The sequence below is a fragment of the Dermatophagoides pteronyssinus genome, unplaced genomic scaffold, assembly GCF_027571235.1.
Source record: "Dermatophagoides pteronyssinus isolate colony J.1.1.1.1 unplaced genomic scaffold, Derpt_VIB-CSIC_2022.12 sq0001, whole genome shotgun sequence".
NCBI lineage: Eukaryota > Metazoa > Arthropoda > Arachnida > Sarcoptiformes > Pyroglyphidae > Dermatophagoides > Dermatophagoides pteronyssinus.
The window spans coordinates 5139515-5164774 of NW_027461525.1; the positions used below are offsets into that span (position 1 = coordinate 5139515).

Consider the following 25260-nt stretch of genomic DNA (forward strand, 5'->3'; position numbering starts at 1 on the left):
TCTAGTCATTTTTTTCTGCTTCTTCTTTTTGTTCAATGAAAAGAATTTTGCAAGTGTTTTTCTTTGCTTCTTGTTTTGCTTTTGGTTAAGAAAGAATTTCTAAATTTAAATAATCACATCACATTCATTTACAATATTCTTTTCTCGTTTTCTTTGACATCATTTTTCTTTGGTGGAAATGTGATTTGTGTGTTTAATGTCTACGCGTTTATTATGGTTGATGATGATGATGATTTCTTCTAAAATCTTTTGTGAACTTTTGCCATTTATCATTCATACAGAAAAAAACAAAAAAAAAAAAATTCTTTATGAATATGAAATTCAAGAATATTTCCCTCTGTGACTTTTTTTTCTTTCCACTATTCTGTTAAGATAAATATTTTAGAAGAAACCAAACACACACAAAATATGATTCTTTGATATTTGGTTTCAATTCTTCGATGTCTTTGTGTTCGTGTATCTTTGAACCAGGAATTTCTTCAAATTGAATGTTTTTTTCATCATTATTATTATTGAAATAAGTTTCAGTGACAAAAAAATGGGTAATACATGTGCATCGATAAAAAAATCTTCAAAACAATCACAACAACAGCAAAGGTAAGTAAAAATTGATGAAAATTTTCATTTTTTTTCTCAATATAATTTAAAATTTTTCCAGTGAAAGTGAAAGAAAAGTTTCAGCCGAAAGTATACCGTATGGAACGGAAACAACAGCAGCTGAAACAACAACAACAACAACGACTAAAACAACAACCCAAACTGCCACAAAAATTGAAAGCACAATATCAACAACGAAAACCACTGCCAATGCTCAAATACATAAAGATACTCAATTAGTTAATACTTATCAATCATCAGAAATTTATCCACAAAATGAACGTCTTGAAGTGACGACCAATATTACCGCAACAACAATCCCAACAACAGCAACGAATACAATAACAGCTCCATCACCTGATCCAATATCATTATCGCCAATACCAACTGCCTCAACACCATCACCATATTCATCAAGTAGATATTCATCAATGAGTGGTGGCCATCAATCGTATCAGAACATATCGCCAATAAGTGGACATATTGATTTAAGCCAATATACTGAATCTATTCGAACTGATTCATTTACACAATTATTTCATCTTCGATGTGATCAAACAACAACATCATCATCAAAAGAACAGATTGGTGTTGAAGATTTTTATTTAATTGCATTAAGTACAGAATCAGATGAAATTGTTGTTTGGAATATTTATCAACAGAAACCAGTACGTATATTGAAAAGTATACCAAAGCCAAGAGCAATACGAATGGTGGATCAATTACGTACAGTTGTATTATGTAATCGTGAATTAACATTATATGATCTCAATAAGGCAAAATTATTAACTAAGCTCAAAGGTGTAATGAATCAAAAAATGCCATATTATGGTCTACATAATAGTAAATATGTTGTAGCATTATCAAGAAATCGTATGTACGTTAATATGATCAATCTTGATACAGGAGTGAGTAATAAATTTAAAAAAAAAATCAAAATTATAATAACTATAAATTTATCATCATCATTTATATATTTAGGATTTGGAAACAACATTTAAAGCCGGTGAAGATCGATTCCTAAATAGTCTACTTACCTCAGCCAATGGAAAAATATGTGTTTGTGGTGATGAAACACAAAAACCATTTCCCTTATTAGTTTGGGATCTATCAAATAGAAAATTATTGTATGATTTAAGGATACCACATCATGAATTTATTACTAGATTATCTGCTATTAGTGATGATGGCCATTATGTTGTATCCGTATGTCAGGTATGATTTATAGTAAATAATAATAATTTTTATTTTCTTCTAAATCAAAAATTTAATTTATTGATTAAGGAATGTAATACTTCGGCAACAAATTTTTTAATTGTATATGATCTACAAAGTGGTACATTATTTAAAAAATGGAAACCAGAATATGATTCAGTATCGGTTGCAATTTCTACTCAATGTGGTGGATGTGTTATAAATGGTATTAAAAATAATGATGTACTAGTCTGGGATCTTTCAACTGGAAATATTAAGTAAGCATTTATTTCAGTTTATTTAAAAAGAAAAAATAATAACAACAAAAATATTAGATACACATTGTCAGGTCATACGGCACCACCGGATCGATTGGATCCTGCACCAAAATCCAATGTATTTCTTTCTTATAATTCTAGTCGTCAAGATACACAATTGCGAATTTGGTCGCTTGAAAATGGTAATAAGGATTATTTTTTTCAAAAAAAACTTGACATTTACATCTGTGAATATTTTTTTTGTTGTTGAAAAATTTCAGGTAATTGTTTATGGACATTTACACCAGATAAAGATATAAGCTGCTGTACCCTAACACCGAATGGTATGGGTATTGTTTATGGTTATGTTGGTGAAAAGAAACTAAATCTAGCCATACGTGAAGATCCTGATAAGAGCATCGATGATAATCAAAAAACCAATCAATTATATATTGAAGAAATGTGTTCAAAAATTATTCCTTATGGTGACAAAGAACTTGATGGCCATGAAATTGATCTCAATTCCTAATATATTATTTATAATTTTTTTTTATTCTTCTTTTTGTTTTGTTTGATTTCCCGTACACCCAGACTCACACACAAGCACAAATTATGACGAAATCTAATTTTTTTTTGTTGTTGTTGTTGTAAATCTGTGTGATTTTTTCCACTGAAATATTAATAATCATTGTATTTAGAAAAATTGAAGAAGAAAAAAATAATTCAATCAATGATCATACATAATTTATTTGTAAAAAAAACATCATCATCCCATTATCATTAAATTATTTAAATAAAATCATTTTGGTTTGTAAAATAAATTCGAATGTTTTTTTGTTGTTGTTGTTAGTTCCGTATCATCGCGATACAATCGATTTTCTCTCCTCGTAAACATCATCATCATCATCATTTAGCACCATAAACATTATCATATTTTATCAATGGTAAACCGGCGATTTTCAAATTAAAACGATGGATAATATTGTTAGTATTGACAAAAAATTTTAAATTATTTCTTGTTGGACTAATTTTTATATATAAAGGATTTTTCTGCATTCTCACAAGATACTTTTGATCCGGTTCAATGGCTTAATTCAATATTTTCATCAACCGATGATGATGATTCATCAACCGGTATGGACAAAAAATCAATAGCCAATAATCTTGTCTTTAAATTACAGCTTATGGTAGAAGAGACAAATCATTCTTTGCAAGAAAACTCAATACGAATGTCATACATAATGCCAAAAGTAATGGATGAAGCTGATGTCTTAAATCAAGAAGTAAAAGAACTTCGAGATCAAATTGTTGATGTTCGTACGAAATTAATTTGTTCTGAACAAAAACATGCTGATGTATTTGAATCATTAATGAAAATGGATCATGCTAAACAACAGCTTCAAGATTTGTATCAGGCATTGCAAGAAGCAAATAATTGGTCCGTTTTATCTATGGATGTTGATGAAGTTTTCGAAAGTGGTAATGTTGAACAGATTTCATCGAAAATTTTAAACATGCAAAAAAGTTTACAATTACTATCGTTGAGTAGCAGTTCAGATGGCAACCAGTTAACAGATAAAATTGAAATGTTGGAAAATTTAAAAGATAGATTTGAAAAACTTGTCGAACCAATATTGATGGATGCATTCGTAAAATCACTTGAATCATCGATTGAATATTTTACCAATCTATTTAAAGAATTTCAACGATCCGATCGTTTAATCAAATATTATCATTCATGTTTAAGAGATCAATTATTGAAAGAATGGTCTACACAAGTAAAATTGGACAGCGATGGCACTGTATTGGATAAATTGAATTTCCTCTATGATCGAATCAATATGATATGGAAAATTCAAATGAATTTTTGTATGAAAGTTATTTATACCGAAAATTTTGGAATGTCTTTACAAATTCTATGTGATATTTTTACCGATATAATTATTTCTCTTCAACCACCGATTGATACGTTTATTTATCAATTTTTAAATCAAATGACAAATGGTCAACGTCTGTATCGACAAAAATCATTGATTGAATTGAAACAATTTACAAATAGTTTTGTTAAAAATCTTGAACAAAATATTTCTGCTCAACAATATTCTACCGATGATGATCTAAATGATAAAACAGTAAAATCATTGGATATATTTCTTCGAACTATTTATCAACCATTTGCCAAACTGAATGAATCATTTATATTGTATGAAAAAGAACGACTGGATGATGAATTTGATGATATTCGTTCCGAATATGATGATATAATCAATATTCATTGTGTATTGAAATTATTTTCAATAGTTCGTGATTCATATAAACTTTATTCGGATTATATTGAAACTTATCCATTGTTGATTGTTGAAGATGTTATTGAAGATATTTTACTAAAATATTTAAATTCAACTAATGATCAAAAACAATGTTGGTCATTATCAAACATTGTTGTTGAAGACACGAAAAAAACTAATTCTACATCATTACCAAATTGGTCATATTTACAGAAAATGTTGTTCAAATTTCAAACATATGGTGATTTTGTTAGTCAATTCAATGGTTTTCAACAACAAATTCATACAAATTTTTTGGAATATCAAAAAAATTATCAACAACAACAACAACAACCAAATGCAATAAATATTTTTCGTCGATATGATTTACTCATATTGAATCTTGATTATAATGTTGAACTTTGTAATCGTATTCAGAATTTTATTCAATCACCATCAATACTTATGAATCAAGTTCTTAACGAATGCGTTGATCTGATCAAAATCAATGCAAAAGATATTGATCTGGCCATGTTCAATTATGTAGAAATTCAATTGAAAAATTTTGATATTTTAATCGAAAAGTTCCTAGCCGAATATAATGTCGATAATACTACACAAGAAGAATTGAATGATTCGATAACATATACACCAAATGAATATGTTACTCAAATTGGCCAATATCTGTTGCTATTGCCTCAACATCTAGAACCATTCAATTTGAATGAAAATCATTCGTTCAAAATTGCTCTACAATTTTGTACGGATATTTTTCGATATTGTCCGAATGAATCTTTAGCACCAACCGAATTGTTATTGGAATTTGTACAACGAAAAACAATACAAGCATTTCTTGATCATATCCAAAATATATCGTCGATAATCAAATCTAACAAACGTATTAGTAAATTACCAACATTGATTCGAAAACAAATTACTGTCGATCTACAATATCTATCGGCCGTATGTGAAGATCTTGGTCTAATCAATCTACCTGAAGCTGCTGTCATTTGTATACAAATATTCAATCAACAACCAGAATCATGGCCGAAATTGAAAAAAGAAAATTCTGTTCATCAAAAATTAATTACAATTTTGGAAGATATTTTGTGATGATTAAAACAATTTTTATTGAAAGGAAAATAAAAAGAAGGAAACAATAATTGAAATTATTACAATTCTTTTTTTTTATAATAATGAGTGTGTAAAAATGTGTCTGCGTGTAAATGTAATAGATTTGTCATTTATATTTTCGAAACTTATTATTATTGAAATTGATTTTTGAAATTATGGATAAAAAGTTTAATCAACTAAATTATTTACTCAAATCAAAAACCATGTAATGTAAGAAAATCAATGTGGCGAAGACCAAGACAACAACAACAACAATAAAAGGTATTAGTAAGTTTATCGATTTGTTTTTTTTAGAAAAAAAATGAAACAATTAAATTTGATTATTCGCTAACTGATTTAACCTTCTTGACCGAAATCCTGCATAAATTCTTGTAATTTTTCCAGATCGGCTTCATTTACAGTTGGTTTAGCATTAGCCAATGATTTTAACATATCAGACATTGATACAACTGGTTCTAGAAGTTTATCGCCGGGCACTTCAGTCCATGACATTTTTATAGCACCGGATTCTTCTGGTAGGCACGGTGTTAATAGGTCATTGACAATTTCTTTTGGATTCCTAGGATTAGGTCCCCGACACTATAATAGTAACAAAAGAAAGAGAATTGATTAATTTTTTTTATATAAGAACATAATATGATATACATACCCTTTTGAAATGAGTGGCGCTTTGAACCTTACGAACAGGTTGCATCAAGGCATCACGAACCAAGACAGAAATATCAGCACCGGAAAACCTTTCAGTGCGATCAGCTAATGTCCGTAAGTCTTGATCGGTCAATGAATTGGGTGTATCGCCGATGTTCATTTTCAACATAACATATCGTGCCTCTTCATCGGGCAAAGGTATGTAGATTCGTTTTTCGAAACGTCTTCGAATAGCCGAATCAAGAACCCAAGGTATATTAGTGGCTCCCAATACGAGAATTTTATCCATATCATTACCAACACCTTGCATTTGAACAAGAAATTCGGTTTTGATACGACGTACAGAATCAGATTCATTGTCTGAACGTGATGAACATAATGAATCAATCTCATCGATGAAAATAATACTAGGTCTATTTTCACGTGCCATTTCAAAAAGACTTTTGACCAATTTTTCCGATTCACCAAGCCATTTAGATACAAGATTTGAAGAGGAAACCGAAATGAATGTCGAATTGCTAGCTTCAGTAGCGACAGCTTTTGCCAAATAAGATTTACCAGTACCTGGTGGTCCGAACAATAGTATACCTTTCCAAGGTTTACGTTTACCAGTAAATAGATTAGGAAATCTAATTGGCAAAATCACAGCCTCTTTCAATGCTTCTTTAGCCATTTTCAAGCCAGCAACATCATCCCATCGGATGTTTGGTTTTTCAATAACCATTGCACCTTCTAATTGAGCCATTAATTTTTTCTTTTCTTTATCATCTTTTTTATCTTCATCATCATCATCTGAATCATCTTTGGTTTTTGTTCCATTTGTTGGATTCTCTTTGACGGGTTTACTTTTAGATTTTTTATTTTTAATATAATCATTCAATTTTTCAGCCCGTTCAATGTATTGAAAAACTTTTTGTCGAATACTATCTTTGGCTTTATCGGTCTGAGCTTCATCTATTGGAAAAATGAAACAAATTCCATCATTAGTATATGACACATAATAAAATGGAAATGATAAGCAAACTTATGACACTTACATTTGATTGCATGCATAAAATAATCCAAAGCATGTTTGTATAAACGAAGTGCTTCTTCATAATTCTTGGCTTTATCTTCTTCAGTAGCCTGAGTAACTAGATCAATTGCTTTCTATATTTGTTAAATAACGAATCGAATGATGAATATTAATAAAAAAATGATAATAGTTTTATTTACCTGTAAAGTACTCATGATGATGTTGTTGAATAAAATATGTTCCACAAACCTAAAAAAATGAATGAATGGCACAAAAAAGACATTGAATCAGAATTCACAAACATTTCATAATCGTTATTTAAGGAATAATTTAACCACGTCATTCAAAACATGTATGACTGTGTAATAGGGCAACACCTATTACATATAGTTATATTTCAATGATGAAAATAAAACCATTGTTGTCATCATGAATGATTTAACAACAACAAGATTGATTATTTTCTTTATTAAGAGGCTTACCAAACTGAAAATTCCGGTAACGATCAATCAGCTATAAAACAATGTTGTTATTCGGATCAGATGATGATGATGATCAAATGTTTACAGCTTTGATCGATACTTTTTAAAAACGTTTCTTTTTTTTTTTTGCTTTGTTTTGTTGCAATAAAATCAAAACAATATTTTCTGGATATTATGACTCTCTCTCAGTGTGTGTTGTTTTTTTTTGGTAAAAACAATCGTATATACTCACTATATACACTCGTTAGGGAGAAACTGTTGTTTGGTTGAATATAAAGTTGCTGAAGATCTTGGCGTTGTTGTTGTTGATGATGGATTTTCTCAATTTTTGTTTAAATTTTCATTGGATGTCGTCGTTAGTTGTTGGAAACAAGCTATAAACAACTGTATACATCAATGAGAGAGATATATCAATGATAGCTATGAATTGTTGTTTTGTTATAAACACAGAATATACTTTTTACTGAGTAAAAAACCAAAAAGTTATCCATTCATATAAACAGATGGAGTTGCGAATAACAAGCACACCTATTTATGCACATTAGCATCTTTTTATTTGCTTAATAAAAAGAGATTATCACGAATGTTCTGTGTTTATTGTTCGGGAATAATAATATTTAAACCGATATTTTTTGAAAAAAAATCAATCAATCAATTAATTCAAATTCGATTTGCAAAGATTCATTATATTTTGAAATTTCGAACAAACAAAAAAACAAATGATGCATCTACAAACGACAAACAATCGATAGATTCGTCCTATCGATTATCTATAATGAGGTATGTATGTATGTGTTATGTGTCTATCTCTGTAAAATGAAAATATCTGGCAAAAGAAAAAAAGACACATTTCACCAATTAATACATTCATCATATTTCCAAATATATTCACAGATATAACTTGTTTGTTTTTTTTTTTTTTTTTGAAGATATTAGTTGCATTCATCATCATCAATATTTTATTTTATTTTTTTGTTTACCTGGCTCATATTAATCGAATATTGAACTCATTTCGGATGTAATTTTCTTTGCTACAAAATGTATTGAGTGAATTCGAGTGAGAAAAATACAACAACAACGAAAACCAGATTAAATTGTAATTTATTTGTTTCGAAACATTCGAAACTAATTTGTTATTATTTTGAAAAAAAAATTTAATTTTTTAAATAAAAATGACCGACGATATTTGTGAATCATGGGAAGATGTTGATGTTGATGTAAGTTTTTCGATTTAAATTTTTGAAATTGTTGTTGATCATTTTATTTTTTTCGTAGAAAATTGTGATCAAACCTTACAAAAAACCAACCTATTCGAGTATATTGGCAGCAAATGCAATAAATAATGATTCAAGCGGTTGTACTGTTAACGTAATCAACAATATTGCTTCCAACGATAATTTCGACTTGCCTTTTAGTAACAATCAAAGTTTGAATGGCGAATCATCATCATTTCGAATTATACAACGAGTGTCCAATAATGTCGATGACAATGATAATAATTCACCATTCACAAATCAACCGAAAATTATTCTTGAAGATGATAATACTAGAACAAAATTTGTTAAAGGTTTACGAATATTAAACAGGCCGAATAAGAATGCTGAAATGGGAAAAAATGAAACCAAAGCAAATGAAGCAGAAAATATACATGAAAAATTAAAGAAAAGTTTTAAAGAAAAACAAGCAGAATATGCAAAAGCAAGATTAAGAATTCTAGGTGAAGTAATGCCTGATGAAGATTTAGTGTTCAATATGACTGCAGCTATGGATTTGAACAAACAAAATCCAGAAATACAGTCAACAACAATAACATCAGATACCTTTTCCAGTAGCAATAATAATAATAAACAACCATTATTGAATTTAATTCGAACAAACAATGAAAACGATGGACAGAATCGAATCATTCGTCAACCAATTGGACCAGATGGAACCAGAGGTTTTCACCATCATCATGAAAAATAATTATATAAAAAAACGATCAATCGGAGTTATGTTTACGTGATTTTTTTTTGTACTTGGTGCTTAAAAAGAAAAAAAAAATTTAAAATCCAAATCTATTTTTTACTTATCTATATTATTATTGACAATATTTTATTATTATTTAAATAATTTTATTATTATCAACCAATTTGAATTTGAAAAATTAAAAAAAAAGAACAAACAAACAGAATAAAAAAAATGAAATCTATGGCAGCAGCAAAAAAATGTAAGAAAAAGAAACATCGATTTGAATCTAAATTATTAGTTAAATGGAAATGTACAATCACAGATAAATCAAAAAGCTAACAAGCACTAAACTTCATCATCATCATCGTCGTCGGTTTCACATTTTGTGTCCGATTCTTTTGGCTTAAGAGCATCATTATTAATAACGTCGAAAGTTTTGTTCGATTTTTTTTCATCATCATTATTCTGTTCATTCGCTTTCTTTTTTTCATCATCGTCATTTTGACTGATTGATGATTCAGCTTTTGGAAAACATTCCAAACTATTATTATTATTATTATTATTTACAGCTATATTGTTCGTCGATGCAACAATATTTGTATTCGATGAACCAATTCCGGTTGATTCTAAATCTAAATCATCGCTAAAAAATTGTCCAGGTTTTATTCGATCATCAAATGAATCTTCTTCTTCTTCGGCTAAATAATCCATATAACGATGTTTATGGCTATTTGTGTAAGTATTCAATGTATCATTGAGATCGGATTGCTGAAGTATACTACAATGGCTAATTTTTAACGTATCGTTATCATCGTTTATCGTTGCATTCGTTTTCGATGACGGAATATCTTTGTTCATTTGGAAAATTTCATCCTCATCTAACATGACTACTTGTGAGAAACGTTTTTTGTTCATGATTCGTTTGTCGAGAAGTCTTTCATGATGACGAAATATGATTTTTGCATTCGATGATAATTTGCCCAGGCTATTTATTTGATCAATATCATAATGTCTTTGTTGCTGTTGTTGCGATTGTGGTGGTTGCACTGTTGTGTATGAATGATGTGATTGAGCATTATGATAATTTTGATTTTCTGAATCGCTACTGGAAGATTCAATATTCTGTGAAATAGTTGTCTGATTAGTATTTAATTTTGAGTTATTAGCAATCATGTTTTGAATTTTTCGTCTCTGTTTTTTTCTATAATCAACACGACGATCCGAATTATACTGGATCGGATGTTGTGATGTTGGTTTTTTCTTTCTATTAACCGATGCATCATCTTCATATCGATACATGTAACGTGATAATTCTTCATTCAAAAAATTAACTTCATTACCTAATCGTATTCTTTTCTCTTCGGATGTTTTTAGCTGATGTTCAAGTTTATTGATTCTCGAACGAAGTTGTTTCACTTCTTCTCTTAATTTAATTTTTTCATCACGTGTTTTGCGCCATTTATTGCGCCAATATTCCGTACATTCACTCCAAAAACTTATCGACTATTTAGGAAAAGAAAAAAAAACATTAATAAACAAATTATTCTAATAAAATTATGCGAATAAAACCTTTTCCATTTGAAACATTTGTTTTTTCGATTCTTGTGCTTCTTTTTTGTATGAATTCATTTCTTCAAAGTTACGATTAGAATCAATGGCTCTATGTTTGATACCAGATGTTGTTGTGTGACTTTCAATCTGATTTTTTAGATTCGATATATACAGCTGTGAAAAATCATGATTCAAACTATGACTATTTCGATGTTCTTGTGCAAGTTTTTTTAGATGTGGATCTTTTATCGGTGCATTCATATGATTTATTGATGGATTTGGAACATTGCTATGATGAGTGTTAATTAGGCCATAATTAGGAGGTTTTATATGGTTCGATATGATTGCAGCATTTGATGGAAAATTAAATGCCTCATTAACTGATATTGGTGCTGCATGCGATAATCGTTTTTCTTTATTGCTTAACATTTTTTTTGGTCAGGTAGTTTTGGTTAATGGATTAATTCATCAACATAACATATGATTGATGACGATTTTTCAATAAATAATAAAAATGAATAAATAAATACGGTAATCGGAGATCATCTAGTCATCATCATCTTTTTTGGCACATTAATAATTTTGATATCAAATTAAAATACGAAAAATTAGTGAATATTTTCGTATATACGATTAGAAATCTTTGATTAAAAATTAATTTAGCTCAAAGAATGAATGAATAAAAATGGCTCAAAATTTCTGAATATATTCAAATATCGATATCGAACAATCGATACTTTGAATTTTGGTCATTGTTTTGCAATGATTGTTTGTCGACAATGTTTTGATTTTTTTTTTATCAATCATTTTTCAGGTGATAGTTAATATTTTTTAAAAAATGAATATCTTACCACATAAATCCTGGCATGTTCGTACCAAGAAAAATATTGCCCGTGTTCGTCGTGATGAAGAGAAAGCTCGCCGTGAAGAGGAAGAACTTCAACAACGAATTAGTTTAGCTGAACATGAAGCTCGCATTTCTCATCTAAAACATAAACAAGGCATCGAAACTAATGATAATAAATCGAAAAATGATGATGCCGATAATTCTGAACAATTTGATCTATTCAAAGATTTTAAAGATAAAATTGCTCAAGATTCAGAAAAAAAGGAAGAGAAAAAAATCGAACAAGAAAAATGGGAAGTTCGAACCGGAATATTTAGCTATCTGGATGGCCGATATAAACATGAAAAAGCAGCTAATGATGAATGGTATCTAAAATCACATGAAGAACGTATGAATGTCAAAAATGATGAACCAATTAAGAATACCAAAGATGAACGCAATAAACGAATGAATGATCCATTAGAAAATATGAAAAGTTATCTATCAGTGATGAAGAAAAACGAATCAATCAAATTAGGTGAAGATCCACCAAAGATTAAATCAAAAATTTATAAAACCGAAGAATCTTTGAATCTAGCGAATTCAAATCTTAAAAAAAAGAACAAAAAACGTAAAAAGCGTTCATCATCATCATCAGATTCTGATTCTGATGATCAAAGTAAAAAACTTTTATTACAAAAACTTCGAGCTGAACGTTTGGATCGTGAACGAAGAGAACGTGATCGTGCAATGCAATTGGTTCAAGGACCGTCATCATCATCATCATCACGTTCTGTTGTCAACAATGATGTAAAACAAAAATATAATTCACAATTTAATCCTCATTTGGCCAAACAAAATTTTACTTGAAGAAATTGTATAATAATTTAATACGGACATTGATCAAAGTTTTTTGTTTTTACCGAATGAAACGAATGAAGTGTTGACATTCGGTGTTACAGTAGTATTGAACATCGAATTAGTGAACGATGTTTGTTGTGGTTGAGCGAAATTGGAAATTGTTGGATTGTTGTTCGACACAAACGATTGATTATTACCACTCATATTGATTGAAATATTATTCGATTTAGCCAGAAATGGTGTTGGACCATATGGATCGTTTAACGTTTGACGTTGTTGTTGTTGTTGGTTACGATTTAAAATATCCATCTGGTTACGATTAATCAATGTAATATCATTGTTTGAATCATTAGCTAATTCTACACGTAATTTGTTTGCATATTCATGAATTAAATAAACTTTTGATGCTAATGCAACAAAATTTTCATGCTGTTTTCGTATGATTTGATTAATTTCATCAGCCGTATATTGTTGACGATCATTTGTTGATGCAAAATGTGATTTAAGTGTTTGAATTTGTTCAGAATATTCGGACATTTGTTTTTTACAATTATCAACTACTTCCATAAAATATTGATGTGTTTTAGCATTGATGAAATTATTCTGTGCAATAACTTCAGCAGAATTCGATAATGGTAAATCCAATCGTGAAATACGATATACTAATTCACCATTAGATAATAGCTTATTGGTATCTTTTTTAAGAAATTCAATTCCTTTTGAATTTTTTTGTAATTGTATATCAATTTTGTTCATTTGAACTTTAAGTATATCTTCAATAGTTGTACCGATTTCGAGTATTGGATGTAGATAAAAATGTTCATGTGCATTTTCATCTCGAATTTGTTTCTGTTTTTCTAAGAATTTTTTCATATTTTCTACCAGTGGAATAATTTCAGGTGGAACCATTTGATCACGATATGATTTATTTTTTGCCATATTATCACCATCAGATTTTCCATTGCTTGATGGAAGTGGTGCTCCACCTAATCCAACCGAAGTTGTAGTCGATGTTGTTGCCACAGTCGTTGATGTGGCAGGTATATTCAATGTTAATGTTAATGTTGGCTGTTGAGGTTGTATCGGACCACCACCGAATGTTCGTTTATTATTCTGATTAAATGAATTGGCAGTATTAAACATTCCGAAACCTGTAGTAGCCGTTTGTTGCGGTTGTTGAGCTGTTCCAAATCCAGTGTTAGTCGTACCGAATGTTGTTGATGTATTATTTCCGAATCCACCAAAATTAAAACCAGTACCAGTTGTTCCGGATGTTTGAGGAGCGGCTGTTTGTGTTGATGTTGCTGCAAAAGCAGATGGTTGTGAAAATGATGTTGATGAAAATAATGATGATGATGAAGATGTGGTTGGTGCTCCAAATCCAGTACTTGTTGCACCGAATGTTGGTGCGATACCGAAACCAGTGTTCGTTCCAGTTGTTTGAGATGAAAACATTTTTGTCGGTTTTCTTGTTGATGATGATGACAAAAAAAATGTATCAATGAAAAAATGATAAAAAATTGAAAAAAAATTTCAACAATTTTTCATTGAAAAAATAACTGAACTGAAAGCCGTTTGATGAAAAATTCTGCTTCAACAAAAAAAACTAAAAAATTCAAATGCGCATGTTCTCATTGTACAGTGTATATGAATTGGACTTGAAAAATGCTTGACATGTGCTGTGTTCTGTTTTGTATTGCGTGTGCTGCTTTTTTGTGTGTGTGAGTTTGAACACAGACTGTTCCTTTTTCCGTTTAGCATTGTGCGTGTAACTTGAAAAAATGGTAAAATTAAAATTTTTTGTTTCAAGATTTTTTCTATTTTTCAATTAATTTTCTTTTACCGATTTTAGCCAACCCGATTTACAAAAACACGTAAACTTCGTGGCCATGTTTCACATGGTCATGGTCGTATTGGAAAACATCGTAAACATCCAGGTGGTCGTGGTAATGCTGGTGGTTTAACTCATCATCGTATTAATTTCGATAAATAGTATGTTTTCTATTAAAATTTGTGGAAATTAAATTTTTGTTTTAAATTTTTATAGCCATCCTGGTTATTTTGGTAAAGTTGGTATGAGGAATTTCCATGTAAAAAAGAATACATTGAAACATTATTGTCCAACAATTAATGTTGAAAATTTATGGTCATTATTGGGTAATGAAGCACGTGAACATTATGCAAAGGAAAAAAGTGGTAAAGCACCAGTTGTTAATCTTGTAAAACATGTAAGTTTTATCAATTTCTTTTTTCTGTTTTTTTTGCCTCCGTGTTACCTGTTAATCTTTTTTTTCAACCTAATGATTTTGGGGTGTCAAAAGGGGCATATATTATAAATATTTGAAGCTTATTTACGATTCTTATTTTCAATTCATGTATAAAATTGATCAAAAGTTTTAAATAACATCTCTTTTTTTCCAATTTCCAAAAAAAACAGGGTTATTTCAAAGTTTTGGGCAAAGGAAGTCTACCAGAACAGCCGATCATTGTCAAAGCACGTTTTTTCAGTAAAAGTGCTGAACAAAAAATTAAAGCTGTCGGTGGTGCTTGTATTTTGACTGCTTAAATTTTTTCTTTTTTTTGAAAAAAATGAATAAAAAAACTTTTTTATTTAAACAAAAAATGTCGTTTATCTTTTTTTGTTAAAATTCATGATAAAATTAAAATTAGGATTTTTCTACAGGAGCATAATTAAGTAATTTTTCAATAAGATCAACATGACCAAGAAGCATTCGACGACAACAATATCGTTTTAGGCCAAGTGCATCCAATGCATCACTATATGATTTACAAATATGAAATTTTTTAGAAAAACAAATCTGTCAAATAATGTCTTACCCTTCAGTATATTCTGCTTGAAGTAGATTAAGATATGGTTCCCATTTATTACCAATTACTTTACCACAAGTAAAACAACGAATCGGAATAATCATTTTTAAATTTTTAAATTTTTATTTTCGTTCAATTATCGATCTGAAAATGAAAAAAATGAATTTTAGAAAAATAGACCAGCATGAGTTGTGTCTGTGATGGTTTTATATGTGAGTATCAAAAACAACAACAAAAAAAATGGCTGTACATAGTGTTTATGAACGATCCACACACACTCACAACACACAAATATTTGTGCACGAGTTTTGGTTCTTTTGGGTTAATTTTTTTTTTGTTATGGTTTGACCAAATATAACCAAAATTCATATTTCATTTGTTGTTGATCATAAAATTAAATTTTATCCTAATATATAAAAACGAATATCGATGACAGCATTTTTACCACCAAATCTTTTGGCATTATTTGCGCCAAGAGATCCAATTCCATATTTACCACCGGTAACCAAATTAAATCATGAAAAGAAAACACATGGTTATTTTGGTGTTGGTCAATATCTTCATCTTTTTGAGGTATATTATTTTGAATGATTTTTTTAAAAAAAATAATTTAATTTAATCAAAATGTTCAAGGATCCTAAAGATACACCACCACCTATCAAAATTGAAACCAGAGAAGAAAGATTGGAACGTAAACAACGAGAAAAAATGGAAAGAGCTGCCTATATTCGTGAACAGGGAATAGCATTATGTATGAATTTATTGAAAATTTGTTGTTTAAATTGATAAATTAATTAATATTCTCTTTTTTCGGTAATAGGGGATCCAAACAATAATCCAATTGCTACAAGTGATCCATATAAAACATTGTTTATTGCTCGAGTTAATGCCGATACTACTGAATCACGTCTTCGAAAAGAATTCGAAGTATATGGTCCGATAAAAAAAGTTTGTTTATCTCAAAATTCAATTGATACAATTCAAGTTTTAACATTTTTTGTTTTTTTTAAATAGGTAATGTTAATACAGGACAAAATAACAGGAAAACCAAGAGGATATGCTTTTATTGAATTTGAAAATGAAAGGGACATGCATTGTAAGTATTTGACGTAATTTGAAATTTCGTGCTATATTCTTTCAAATCATCTATCAAAGAACATTGAGCATTGCATTCAGTAACAAAAAAAAAGAAAAAGAAAAAATTGATTACATTTGTAAGCAAGGTAAAAACAGTAAGGTAAAAAATTAATGATTAGGTAAGCATTGATCGATTTAATATCAGTGACAAAAAAATAAATTTCAGAAACGACCGAACAACTTTTTATTTGTAAGTACAAATTGAGACATTCGATAATTATCGATTGTCTCTTGTTGGTTGAAAATTAAAATCGCCGACGAATCGGTCGATTTCGGACTTGATTCCAATCTCCTACCATCTTTTATACTAGAGATGGGGTAAGATCGTTTCCGTTTATAAACAAAAAATAACCGTTTTGCATGCTTCGACCCGGTTATATTATAGATGATTATTCCTTTGTTTTTTTTAATGAAAAAATCACTCATATGATTTGAAATGGCGTAAGCGTAAGTTGTGAGGTAAAAAAAATCATTTTTTTTTTGTTCAAAAACATTGGTCAGGTATCGTTTTGATGGATAGAAATATGAAACGGTGAGATATTAAATAATAATATAAACAGGTGTTAGGTCAGGTAAATTTTTTTTGTTTGTTGGTCATAGAAAATTATGGTAAAAATATTGCTTCAAGAATGGTAAATCAATAATTTGAATTGGTTTGATTTCTCTTTATGTTTATGATGTTTTTGTTATTTGTGTTTATTTTTATGCGGTAAGTGTTTATGATTTTGTCTATCCTGCCCATTTTTTTAAAAAAAATAGCTGCTTATAAACATGCGGATGGTAAAAAAATCGAAGGACGTCGTGTATTAGTTGATGTTGAACGTGGCCGTACAGTGAAAGGATGGTTACCAAGAAGATTAGGTGGTGGATTGGGCGATAGTCGTTCAACAAAATCTTCAAGTGGTTTTCGAAACGGTGGTGAAGATCGAGATGAAAAGTATGTGTGATTTTTTTTATAAAAAAAATGCAATATTAATTCTTTTATTTTTGGTTGACGATAGGAATTCTTTCCGTGAACGTCGTGGAGAACGTGAAAGAGATCGTTCAAATAGTCGACGTAGTAAAAGTCGAGAACGTGATCGTAATCGTCGAGATCGACCTGATCGTCGAGAAAGAAGCCGAGATCGTGAACGAGAACGTGAACGTGAACGCAGTAGTCGAAACCATAGAGATCATAATAAAAACCATCATCATCGTGATCGTGAGCATGAACGTGATCGTGATCGGGATCGTGATCGCGATCGCAAACGTGATCGTCATAGTAGTCGATCACCCGAACGTAATAATGATAGCCGTAAACGTAGCCGTTATAATAATGAAATATCAAATAATGGTGGTAGCATGGATAAATACTCGGATTCGTACAAACAATCACCGTAAAAAATATCATTCATATTAATTTTATTTTACAAATTATCATCATCATTTTTTTTCCAAAATTTTCACTTTATTCTTAGAATATTTAGACAATTTTTTTTATTTCGGGAAAATAAATTAAAAAGTTAACAAAATATACAGATTAAAAAAAATTGATTATTTACATGAAATTATCACCATTTATTCATAATCTTGAACTGGTGATGGTGGTGGTGGATAAGGATTACAATAGCTACGTTCAGTAACCGGAGATGGTGGACAACTTGGATCGGAAAAATAACGAGGTGTTGGCGGTGGTGGTTTATAATCATATTCATCGATTTCCGTTTGATTATTATCATAATAAACATATTTGATTGTAGATGGTTCAATATCTTCATAAACATCTGTACTGCATGGCGTAGGCGGTGGACCACGATTCGATAATTTGTTATTCCATTTATTCTTATTTTTACCTGGTTTTTTACGATTTTTACTAACACTATTACCGAACATACCATTGTTTTTACTACGACCTGGTCGTGGTCGAGTTACAAACAATGATGATGATAATGTTGAACATTGAGATCGTTGTGTTGCAGGACTAGGTGGTGGATTGATTGCTTGTGCATAGGCAGCAATATTTGCTGATGAACTTGTACTGGATGCTCCGGTAACATTTCGTTCAATCAATGATTCAGTTTGTGTCAATAGAATTGATGATGGATTAATTGTAGTCATATTGTTAGCATTAGATGAATTGCTTAGAACATTTTTCATATCGTTTTGTAATGTATCTAGACCTGAAATTGTTGTCGTAGTTGTTGTCAATGTATTACAATCAAGTTTACCATTACCGTTAAGATTAGTATTAACGAATCCATTTATTTGATGTTTTTTATGAGGATTACGGTTGTTGTTGATAATATTTCCACGACCAGCTGTTCCAGATCCAGATACTGAATAACGTTCAGTCATTAAAATATCGTTTACACCATTTCCAATATCTTTATCATCATGGTTAGAATTATTATATCGGCGACATTGATAATATGAATATATGAAAATGATAATGGCCAAAATTATGATCAAAAATATTAAACTAGAACTAAATGGACGAATTGGCATTTGATTCGATGGATTTTTTTGGCCAATATTGCATCGATCCGGTTGTTCATCTTCACCATCTAAACAATCTCGTTTTCCATCACAAAGTTGTTGATTAGTAATACAATTATTACTATTACAACGAAATTCATATTCATGATTACAGCATATTTCATCGAATCCATCCACACAATCATTAATACCATCACATAATTGCCATTTTTCCAGACAAAACAATTCTTCATGATTATAACAAATTGTTTGATTTGTTGTACAAATCGGACAATCCATTTCATCGGATGAATCGGGACAATCGGAAATTTTATTGCAACGTAATGATCCCGATATACATTTTCCAGTATGACATTGATATTCTCCTCTTGTACATTCAATAACATCTACACAATCACGAGCTGTTTCACCATCCGATAGCATTAAACCTTGAGGACAGGCACATTCGAACGAATGATTTGAAATAAAACAAAAATGTGAACATCCACCATTTTCTCTCTGTAGTGAAAAAAAACCGAAAAAATAAAAAATGTTAATCGGGGAACGAAAGTAAAGCATATATTTGACTTTTTTTTTGCAAAACTTCAGAAACCGATTTAGAAAAATTTCTTTTGGAAGAACATCGAAAATTTTTGAGATTTTTGAAAAAAAAACATTCTCCTTCCAGCTCAGAAGGAAAAAAAGTCTCAAAAAGTTTGATACTTCCGAATGGGATGTTCAATAAATTAAATTCTAACCAAACTTACACTGCAATATAAATCCGATGAAAATTTAGACATTTGAGGCACAGCTATTATATCAGTCAATGGATGGTCCTTGATGAATATGGTTTGTTTATTATTTCCATCATTAAGATCTAACGGTAATTTCATTACAGATTTTTTATCACGTTCAATCCAGAACAAATAACGATCATAAGCAGCCATAGAGATCGGATAAAGGCTATCTTCTCTATACAATACCTGACGAGAATAACCTTCAAGAGTGCTGTATTCGATTTGATTCATTAGTGAAACAAACCAGATGAGTAGATCCATTTCTTGATCAACAGCTATGGCTGTCACTTCAAATCGTAGATCTTTAATAACAGTTGTTTTTTTCATTAATGGAATTAATGATATTTTTCTTATTTGTGAATAACCAATGTGATTTGTCCAAAATAAAGTACTTTAAAAAAAAAGAAATTTTGAAAAAAATAATGTAAATTTTTAAAAAATTGAAATGCGTTCAACACATACTTTGTTCTTAGATGATAAGCCAATAAACGAGGTCGATCCTGTGGATTATGATGAATAGAACCAACCATAATTGGTTTTCCAATAATACGTGTTGCATTAATTGAATTAGTAATGTTACATGTCCAGAAAAGTATTCTGGCATATGGATCAATAACTAAATCGACTGGTTGAACAGATTGATGAGAATATAATAATGTTTCAATAGGACCAAGACCATTTACACTAGTACGTTTGATTGATTTACCATCGATCCAATAAATAAAATGATCCAATTGATCAAATGCTAATGTTTTAACATTTTTAAGATTTTGTATGGGTAAAATAATGTCCTGAAAATCACCGGATGTTGTTTTAGGATCGAATAAAAATCTCATGATTAAATTCTTTTGACTGAATAGAAGAAATTTTTCGGGAGCTGTAAACAACAAAAACAACAAATTGTTTTATTGAAATATGATGATGATCATGATATAATATACTTACGTAAACATCGTTTAAAATCATGTGTATCCAAAGTATAATGTGATGCACAACTACAATATGGATCTTGATGTCGATGTTTTTGTGAAGTTTTTGTTTTGATAAAACATAAATGTTCACATTTATTAGTCTGATCTGAACACATATTCCATCCTTTATGAATACTAATATCAGTGATTAATAATTGATTAGCCATTGAGAATAGATCATCTTTGGTCCAAATATTTGGTCGAAGATATTCTTCTTCTTGATTTTTGTTAACAAATTCTAATGTTTTTGAATCTGGATTAAGAAAATATACAAAATCTTCATCAATAGCCAGACTAATAGGTTTAGTAATTGGTACAGCGAGATCTAAATTAATTGATGATTTTTTAGTTCCATTATAATTGGATGACATGATTTTATCATAACTGATCCAAAATAATCGTTTTGAATAAAAATCAATGGTTAATCCAATAGCTTTTCCAACCGAATCAATAATATTTTTTCGTTTGTTACCATCAAGAAATGATGAAACTATTCGACCATTGTTTGACCAATCACTCCAAAATAAATGACTATCGATTGGATCGACAACCAATGAATTTGGTTGTCGTGAACGATCATAAAATAAAACTCTACGAAAAGAACCATTTGATTTGGCCACTTCTATACGTCGAAATTCTACATCTATCCAATAAAGATTTTTGCTTATCCAATCAAGAGCCAAATTAATAGAATTGCCAAGTCCAGTTTGAACAAGTATTTCAGATTTTGATGCGTTCATTGAAGATCGATATATTATTCGATCTCTATTATCGACCCAATAGATATGATTGCTACCAATGTCAATATCGAATGATGAAGCCCAATGCATATCATTAATGGGCAATGAAATTTTGTTTTTGGTTTTTAAAGAAATTTTTGTCGTATCGTTATGACGAAGAATATAAAAATACGAAGAAGATTTAATACATGTTCGTCCATCTTCATTCAATTCGAATCCATCCGAACAAGCACAAACGTATTGTTGATGAGGACGATTAAAACAAAAATGTGAACAATTACCATTAGATGGTGCAATGCAATCATTAGTATCGGTAAATTGTTGTCCAACTGCTTTAAGACCCATTAAATCGGACAAATTTTCAACTATAACAGAATGGCCATGGCCAGTCATTTTATGTACTCGTTCGATTGTTCGAAGTGTCCAGTCTGTCCAATAAATCCATTCATCGATCATGGAAAAACCAAACATATGAGAACCATCAAATGATGCTATGGTTTTTCGATCGGATCCATCGAAACGAGCCGATTCGATTGTTTTTTGTTTAGCATCACACCAATAAATTCGTGATAATTCAAAATCGATAGCAAGACCATTTGGCCAGATCAGAGATGAATTTACGATGGCAATTCGATTTGATCCATCTAAAGCAGCTCGTTCAACTTTTGGTGTCTGGCCCCAATCCGTCCAAAACATCAGTCCTTCGAATGGATGAACTGCAATAGCACGTGGTTGATCCATGTTTTCATTGATAAGAACCTTTCGAAAAGAACCATCTAGTCGTGCAACTTCTATACGATCAATGGCCGAATCTGTCCAGTAAATATTACGAGCAATCCAATCGATAGCCAAGCCATCGGTGTGCATTAATTCTGTTGATATGATTGTTTCTTGATGTGATCCATTAAGAGTGGCCCATTTGATCGTTCTTAATTCATCATCGGTCCAATAAACTTTGTCTTCCACTGGATCATAATCCAGAGTAATAGTATTCTTCATGTTACGTATCGGTAATACAACATGTGTATAATCGGCAGTATCCAATGAAATTATACGAATATCGAATCGACGTGCTAATAGCAAAAATTTTTGTGCACTTGAATGACATGTTCGACCATCCGATTTTAATATGACACCGGTCGGACAAGCACAAGAATAATGTGAAGGACTAGCTGATGATAATAAACATAAATGTGAACAACCACCGTTATTTCGATCACAAGGATTAAAAGATTTTGGCTGTCGAGATGAACTGAATACAGTAATGCCAAGTGGAGATAATCGTGATTCAGGATTCAGATTCGGCGTATTTACAATGCCGGTTTCCATATCAAAATAATACAAACCATTTCGATAGAATCGATTATTTTGCATATCATTTGGCATTTCAGTCCAATATAGCATATTATTATTCATTGTTAATGCAAATATATTCGATACATTTGATACAATTTCTTTTAGATTTTCTCCATCAAAATCACATGAAGAAATGTAGCCAAATTTTGCATCGGCAAAATATAATCGTTTAGATTTATAATCAACAGCTAATGCATTTGGCCAATAAATATTTTTACTGATGATAATTTTTCTAGTTGATTCATTACCATCCATTGAAACTTTTTCAATCTTGGGTGTATGTCCCCAATCAGACCAAAACATGAAACTATTTTGACAAATATAATTGAAAAGTGAAAAAAAAACATTTCTTTTTTTTATGAAAATAATAATAACTTACCCTTCACTAGGAACAAGAACAATTGTACGAGGATTATCCATATTTTTCCAAACCAAAACATTACGTTGTGTACCATCATAATTACTAACAACTAAATTATTAATATCCGAATCAAGCCAATAAAGTTTTTTTGTTATCCAATCACATGCTAATGATTCAGGTGATTCAATACCAGTATTAGCAACATCAAATATATGACGATCAGTTAGATTTAAATATTTTATTGATTCTAAACCACGATCAGTCCAAAATAATAGATTTTGTTCATAATCAAAATCTAATGCAATTGCATCTTCAAGTTGATCAATAAGTATTGGAGCATCGTATAATTTTTTATGATAATGATGTGATAGATTTCTATTGAATGCTGATTCATCTAATTTACGAATATCTTTACGATTAGCGACTATTATTGATGAACAATTTACATTATGATATGTACAGATAACTAATGACAAAGAAAGAAAGAAAGAATTGTAAGGGGAAAAATCATTCAAATTTAAAAAAAAAAACATACAATTTATCAACAAAATTTGAAACAACAACAACAACAACATAAAAAACTTGTGATAATAAGGAATCACATTACGATTAGTGAATGGATCTAAAAAATTTCTATTATCATTATTAATAATTTGATGATATTTGATAGGAATCATCGATGAACAATGTTGATGTAAAAAGTTGCACTTTTTTTTCGTCGACATTCTTATATTCTGATGGTTTTTATTTTCAATCAATGAAATTTTTCGTTTCGGACATCTGTGTAAGAAGAAGAGAGAAATCTGCTTTCATTGATTCCTAACATGGCAGAAGATTGATGATTCTCAATAATAACAAGATGGAATTCTCGGAATGATCTTCTGACATATAAATAAAATAAACCAGTGATGGAGATCAGTGATCAAAAAAAAAAACATTTGTTGAATAAAAAGAAAGTGAAAGTAACAAAGATGAAGAAATATAGTTGTTGATCGATCGATATATAGCATCAATATTTTAAAAAAATTCCATCAATAACGCACACACATGACATGAGAGAGTAACCAAGATCTTCCCGAGTGAGATTAATTGAGCAAGCAAGCAACCAAATAACCATTCAATGGACAAAACTATAGAGGATAGTTGTTGTTACTTTGATTCGATTTGATTACATTTTAAGATGATAATTTTTTTTGGTTTAGTTTAGCCACTACAACACACATAGATTTGTTTGCTATGGTATCTAAACCATGGTTTCTTTTTTGATCAACGATCAACGAACAGCAGCAAAGATGGATAAACAAGAATCACACACCAAAAAAACAAAAAAGCCCAAAGTCTTGTGCATTCTCTCGAAGTAACATAAAATAAGAATGCACACACAAACAAACAAACAAACACCAACATTCAATGGTCCCTCGTATACTCGTTTTGATGATATCTTGATGGTGGTGGTGGTCGTCGCCGTTGTGTGTGTGGGTAGTTGTGATAAGTCGATGGCGGGGTATATAATTGTTACACATTTCAATTTTTGGTTGTTTTTTCTATGTTTCAAGAGGGCCTGGAGTTTTATTTTTTCTTTTGGTAACTGAATTGTGAGGTTCAAGTTGTTGGATAAATGAAATGAAAATATCTCCAAAACGTGCACAACACACGAGGCAAATTTTTTTTTCTTTCTTTTCATCACCAATTTACCCAATCATTCTTTATAGGGAAAAAAAAGGCGGACAAACGAGATTATCTAATCGTGATTAATAAACGATCAAATTCGATGGTGATGATGATGATAATGAAAACGTATTTTTTTATGGAAAAATTCTTACAATGCATCAT

At 30.2% G+C, this 25260-nt stretch overlaps 11 protein-coding genes across 12 annotated transcripts; 6 read left to right on the forward strand and 5 right to left on the reverse strand.

Annotated features, from left to right (window-relative positions):
* Positions 1-51: 51 nt before the first annotated feature.
* LOC113790336 (uncharacterized) lies at positions 52-2869 on the forward strand. Its single transcript, XM_027339991.2, has 6 exons — positions 52-597; positions 659-1505; positions 1579-1812; positions 1882-2069; positions 2127-2251; positions 2330-2869. The coding sequence occupies exons 1-6, from the start codon at positions 539-541 to the stop codon at positions 2575-2577; spliced, it is 1701 nt and encodes a 566-aa protein (XP_027195792.2). The 5' UTR covers positions 52-538; the 3' UTR covers positions 2578-2869.
* Positions 2870-2902: 33 nt separating this feature from the next.
* Cog7 (conserved oligomeric Golgi complex subunit 7) lies at positions 2903-5484 on the forward strand. The gene is made up of 2 exons (XM_027339982.2): positions 2903-3032; positions 3092-5484. Exons 1-2 carry the CDS (start codon positions 3021-3023, stop codon positions 5426-5428), a joined length of 2349 nt encoding a protein of 782 aa, XP_027195783.1. The 5' UTR covers positions 2903-3020; the 3' UTR covers positions 5429-5484.
* On the reverse strand, positions 5403-7970 carry Vps4 (vacuolar protein sorting 4). 2 transcript variants are annotated; one of them, XM_027340000.2, is made up of 5 exons: positions 7827-7970; positions 7313-7361; positions 7135-7246; positions 6099-7051; positions 5403-6028 (listed from the first exon to the last, which is right to left on the reverse strand). In XM_027340000.2, exons 2-5 carry the CDS (start codon positions 7325-7327, stop codon positions 5786-5788), a joined length of 1323 nt encoding a protein of 440 aa, XP_027195801.1. In that variant the 5' UTR covers positions 7328-7361; positions 7827-7970; the 3' UTR covers positions 5403-5785. The 2 variants fall into 2 exon arrangements, with proteins under 2 accessions (XP_027195801.1, XP_027195800.1); XM_027339999.2 differs by lacking the exon at positions 7827-7970 and adding an exon at positions 7595-7793.
* A 204-nt stretch (positions 7971-8174) lies between these two features.
* LOC113790351 (uncharacterized) lies at positions 8175-9721 on the forward strand. Its single transcript, XM_027340010.2, has 3 exons — positions 8175-8374; positions 8524-8811; positions 8870-9721. The coding sequence occupies exons 2-3, from the start codon at positions 8767-8769 to the stop codon at positions 9557-9559; spliced, it is 735 nt and encodes a 244-aa protein (XP_027195811.1). The 5' UTR covers positions 8175-8374; positions 8524-8766; the 3' UTR covers positions 9560-9721.
* An 81-nt stretch (positions 9722-9802) lies between these two features.
* On the reverse strand, positions 9803-11769 carry LOC113790337 (uncharacterized). The gene is made up of 2 exons (XM_027339993.2): positions 11114-11769; positions 9803-11047 (listed from the first exon to the last, which is right to left on the reverse strand). Exons 1-2 carry the CDS (start codon positions 11522-11524, stop codon positions 9890-9892), a joined length of 1569 nt encoding a protein of 522 aa, XP_027195794.2. The 5' UTR covers positions 11525-11769; the 3' UTR covers positions 9803-9889.
* Positions 11770-11851: 82 nt separating this feature from the next.
* On the forward strand, positions 11852-12812 carry LOC113790349 (leukocyte receptor cluster member 1 homolog). The gene has a single exon (XM_027340008.2). The coding sequence runs from the start codon at positions 11934-11936 to the stop codon at positions 12789-12791; it is 858 nt and encodes a 285-aa protein (XP_027195809.2). The 5' UTR covers positions 11852-11933; the 3' UTR covers positions 12792-12812.
* On the reverse strand, positions 12554-14371 carry LOC113790339 (uncharacterized). The gene has a single exon (XM_027339996.2). It carries the CDS (start codon positions 14235-14237, stop codon positions 12825-12827), a length of 1413 nt encoding a protein of 470 aa, XP_027195797.1. The 5' UTR covers positions 14238-14371; the 3' UTR covers positions 12554-12824.
* Positions 14372-14430: 59 nt separating this feature from the next.
* RpL27A (ribosomal protein L27A) lies at positions 14431-15405 on the forward strand. Its single transcript, XM_075824444.1, has 4 exons — positions 14431-14566; positions 14635-14774; positions 14830-15010; positions 15220-15405. Exons 1-4 carry the CDS (start codon positions 14564-14566, stop codon positions 15346-15348), a joined length of 453 nt encoding a protein of 150 aa, XP_075680559.1. The 5' UTR covers positions 14431-14563; the 3' UTR covers positions 15349-15405.
* On the reverse strand, positions 15373-15825 carry Polr2L (DNA-directed RNA polymerases I, II, and III subunit Rpb10). Its single transcript, XM_075824446.1, has 2 exons — positions 15621-15825; positions 15373-15560 (listed from the first exon to the last, which is right to left on the reverse strand). Exons 1-2 carry the CDS (start codon positions 15713-15715, stop codon positions 15449-15451), a joined length of 207 nt encoding a protein of 68 aa, XP_075680561.1. The 5' UTR covers positions 15716-15825; the 3' UTR covers positions 15373-15448.
* A 113-nt stretch (positions 15826-15938) lies between these two features.
* On the forward strand, positions 15939-18259 carry LOC113790345 (U1 small nuclear ribonucleoprotein 70 kDa-like). Its single transcript, XM_027340003.2, has 6 exons — positions 15939-16184; positions 16245-16362; positions 16432-16559; positions 16626-16707; positions 17508-17685; positions 17750-18259. Exons 1-6 carry the CDS (start codon positions 16041-16043, stop codon positions 18126-18128), a joined length of 1029 nt encoding a protein of 342 aa, XP_027195804.1. The 5' UTR covers positions 15939-16040; the 3' UTR covers positions 18129-18259.
* On the reverse strand, positions 18133-25086 carry LOC113790325 (low-density lipoprotein receptor-related protein 6-like). The gene is made up of 6 exons (XM_027339977.2): positions 23963-25086; positions 23446-23893; positions 20945-23373; positions 20462-20876; positions 19970-20390; positions 18133-19721 (listed from the first exon to the last, which is right to left on the reverse strand). Exons 1-6 carry the CDS (start codon positions 24150-24152, stop codon positions 18306-18308), a joined length of 5319 nt encoding a protein of 1772 aa, XP_027195778.1. The 5' UTR covers positions 24153-25086; the 3' UTR covers positions 18133-18305.
* Positions 25087-25260: the final 174 nt, after the last annotated feature.

Bases quoted from the DNA above. Each gene is read 5' to 3' on its own strand.
- LOC113790336 (XM_027339991.2), top strand. From the start codon at position 539: ATGGGTAATACATGTGCATCGATAAAAAAATCTTCAAAACAATCACAA. The intron at 1,506-1,578 runs GTGAGTAATAAA...TTATATATTTAG, and splicing joins TGATCAATCTTGATACAGGA to GATTTGGAAACAACATTTAA. The intron at 1,813-1,881 runs GTATGATTTATA...TTATTGATTAAG, and splicing joins ATGTTGTATCCGTATGTCAG to GAATGTAATACTTCGGCAAC.
- Vps4 (XM_027340000.2), bottom strand. The intron at 7,052-7,134 runs GTAAGTGTCATA...TTTTTCCAATAG, and splicing joins TTTTATGCATGCAATCAAAT to ATGAAGCTCAGACCGATAAA. The intron at 6,029-6,098 runs GTATGTATATCA...TTACTATTATAG, and splicing joins GCGCCACTCATTTCAAAAGG to TGTCGGGGACCTAATCCTAG.
- LOC113790351 (XM_027340010.2), top strand. From the start codon at position 8,767: ATGACCGACGATATTTGTGAATCATGGGAAGATGTTGATGTTGAT. The intron at 8,812-8,869 runs GTAAGTTTTTCG...TTTTTTTCGTAG, and splicing joins GGGAAGATGTTGATGTTGAT to AAAATTGTGATCAAACCTTA.
- LOC113790337 (XM_027339993.2), bottom strand. From the start codon at position 11,524: ATGTTAAGCAATAAAGAAAAACGATTATCGCATGCAGCACCAATATCA. The intron at 11,048-11,113 runs GTTTTATTCGCA...TTTCCTAAATAG, and splicing joins AAATGTTTCAAATGGAAAAG to TCGATAAGTTTTTGGAGTGA.
- LOC113790349 (XM_027340008.2), top strand. From the start codon at position 11,934: ATGAATATCTTACCACATAAATCCTGGCATGTTCGTACCAAGAAAAAT.
- LOC113790339 (XM_027339996.2), bottom strand. From the start codon at position 14,237: ATGTTTTCATCTCAAACAACTGGAACGAACACTGGTTTCGGTATCGCA.
- RpL27A (XM_075824444.1), top strand. The intron at 14,775-14,829 runs GTATGTTTTCTA...AAATTTTTATAG, and splicing joins CGTATTAATTTCGATAAATA to CCATCCTGGTTATTTTGGTA. The intron at 15,011-15,219 runs GTAAGTTTTATC...CAAAAAAAACAG, and splicing joins TTGTTAATCTTGTAAAACAT to GGTTATTTCAAAGTTTTGGG.
- Polr2L (XM_075824446.1), bottom strand. From the start codon at position 15,715: ATGATTATTCCGATTCGTTGTTTTACTTGTGGTAAAGTAATTGGTAAT. The intron at 15,561-15,620 runs GTAAGACATTAT...TAAATCATATAG, and splicing joins CAAGCAGAATATACTGAAGG to TGATGCATTGGATGCACTTG.
- LOC113790345 (XM_027340003.2), top strand. From the start codon at position 16,041: ATGACAGCATTTTTACCACCAAATCTTTTGGCATTATTTGCGCCAAGA. The intron at 16,708-17,507 runs GTAAGTATTTGA...TAAAAAAAATAG, and splicing joins AAATGAAAGGGACATGCATT to CTGCTTATAAACATGCGGAT. The intron at 17,686-17,749 runs GTATGTGTGATT...GGTTGACGATAG, and splicing joins GGTGAAGATCGAGATGAAAA to GAATTCTTTCCGTGAACGTC.
- LOC113790325 (XM_027339977.2), bottom strand. From the start codon at position 24,152: ATGTCGACGAAAAAAAAGTGCAACTTTTTACATCAACATTGTTCATCG. The intron at 23,374-23,445 runs GTAAGTTATTAT...TTGTCAAAATAG, and splicing joins GTTCTTGTTCCTAGTGAAGG to TTTCATGTTTTGGTCTGATT. The intron at 20,877-20,944 runs GTAAGTATATTA...TGTTGTTTACAG, and splicing joins TGATTTTAAACGATGTTTAC to CTCCCGAAAAATTTCTTCTA.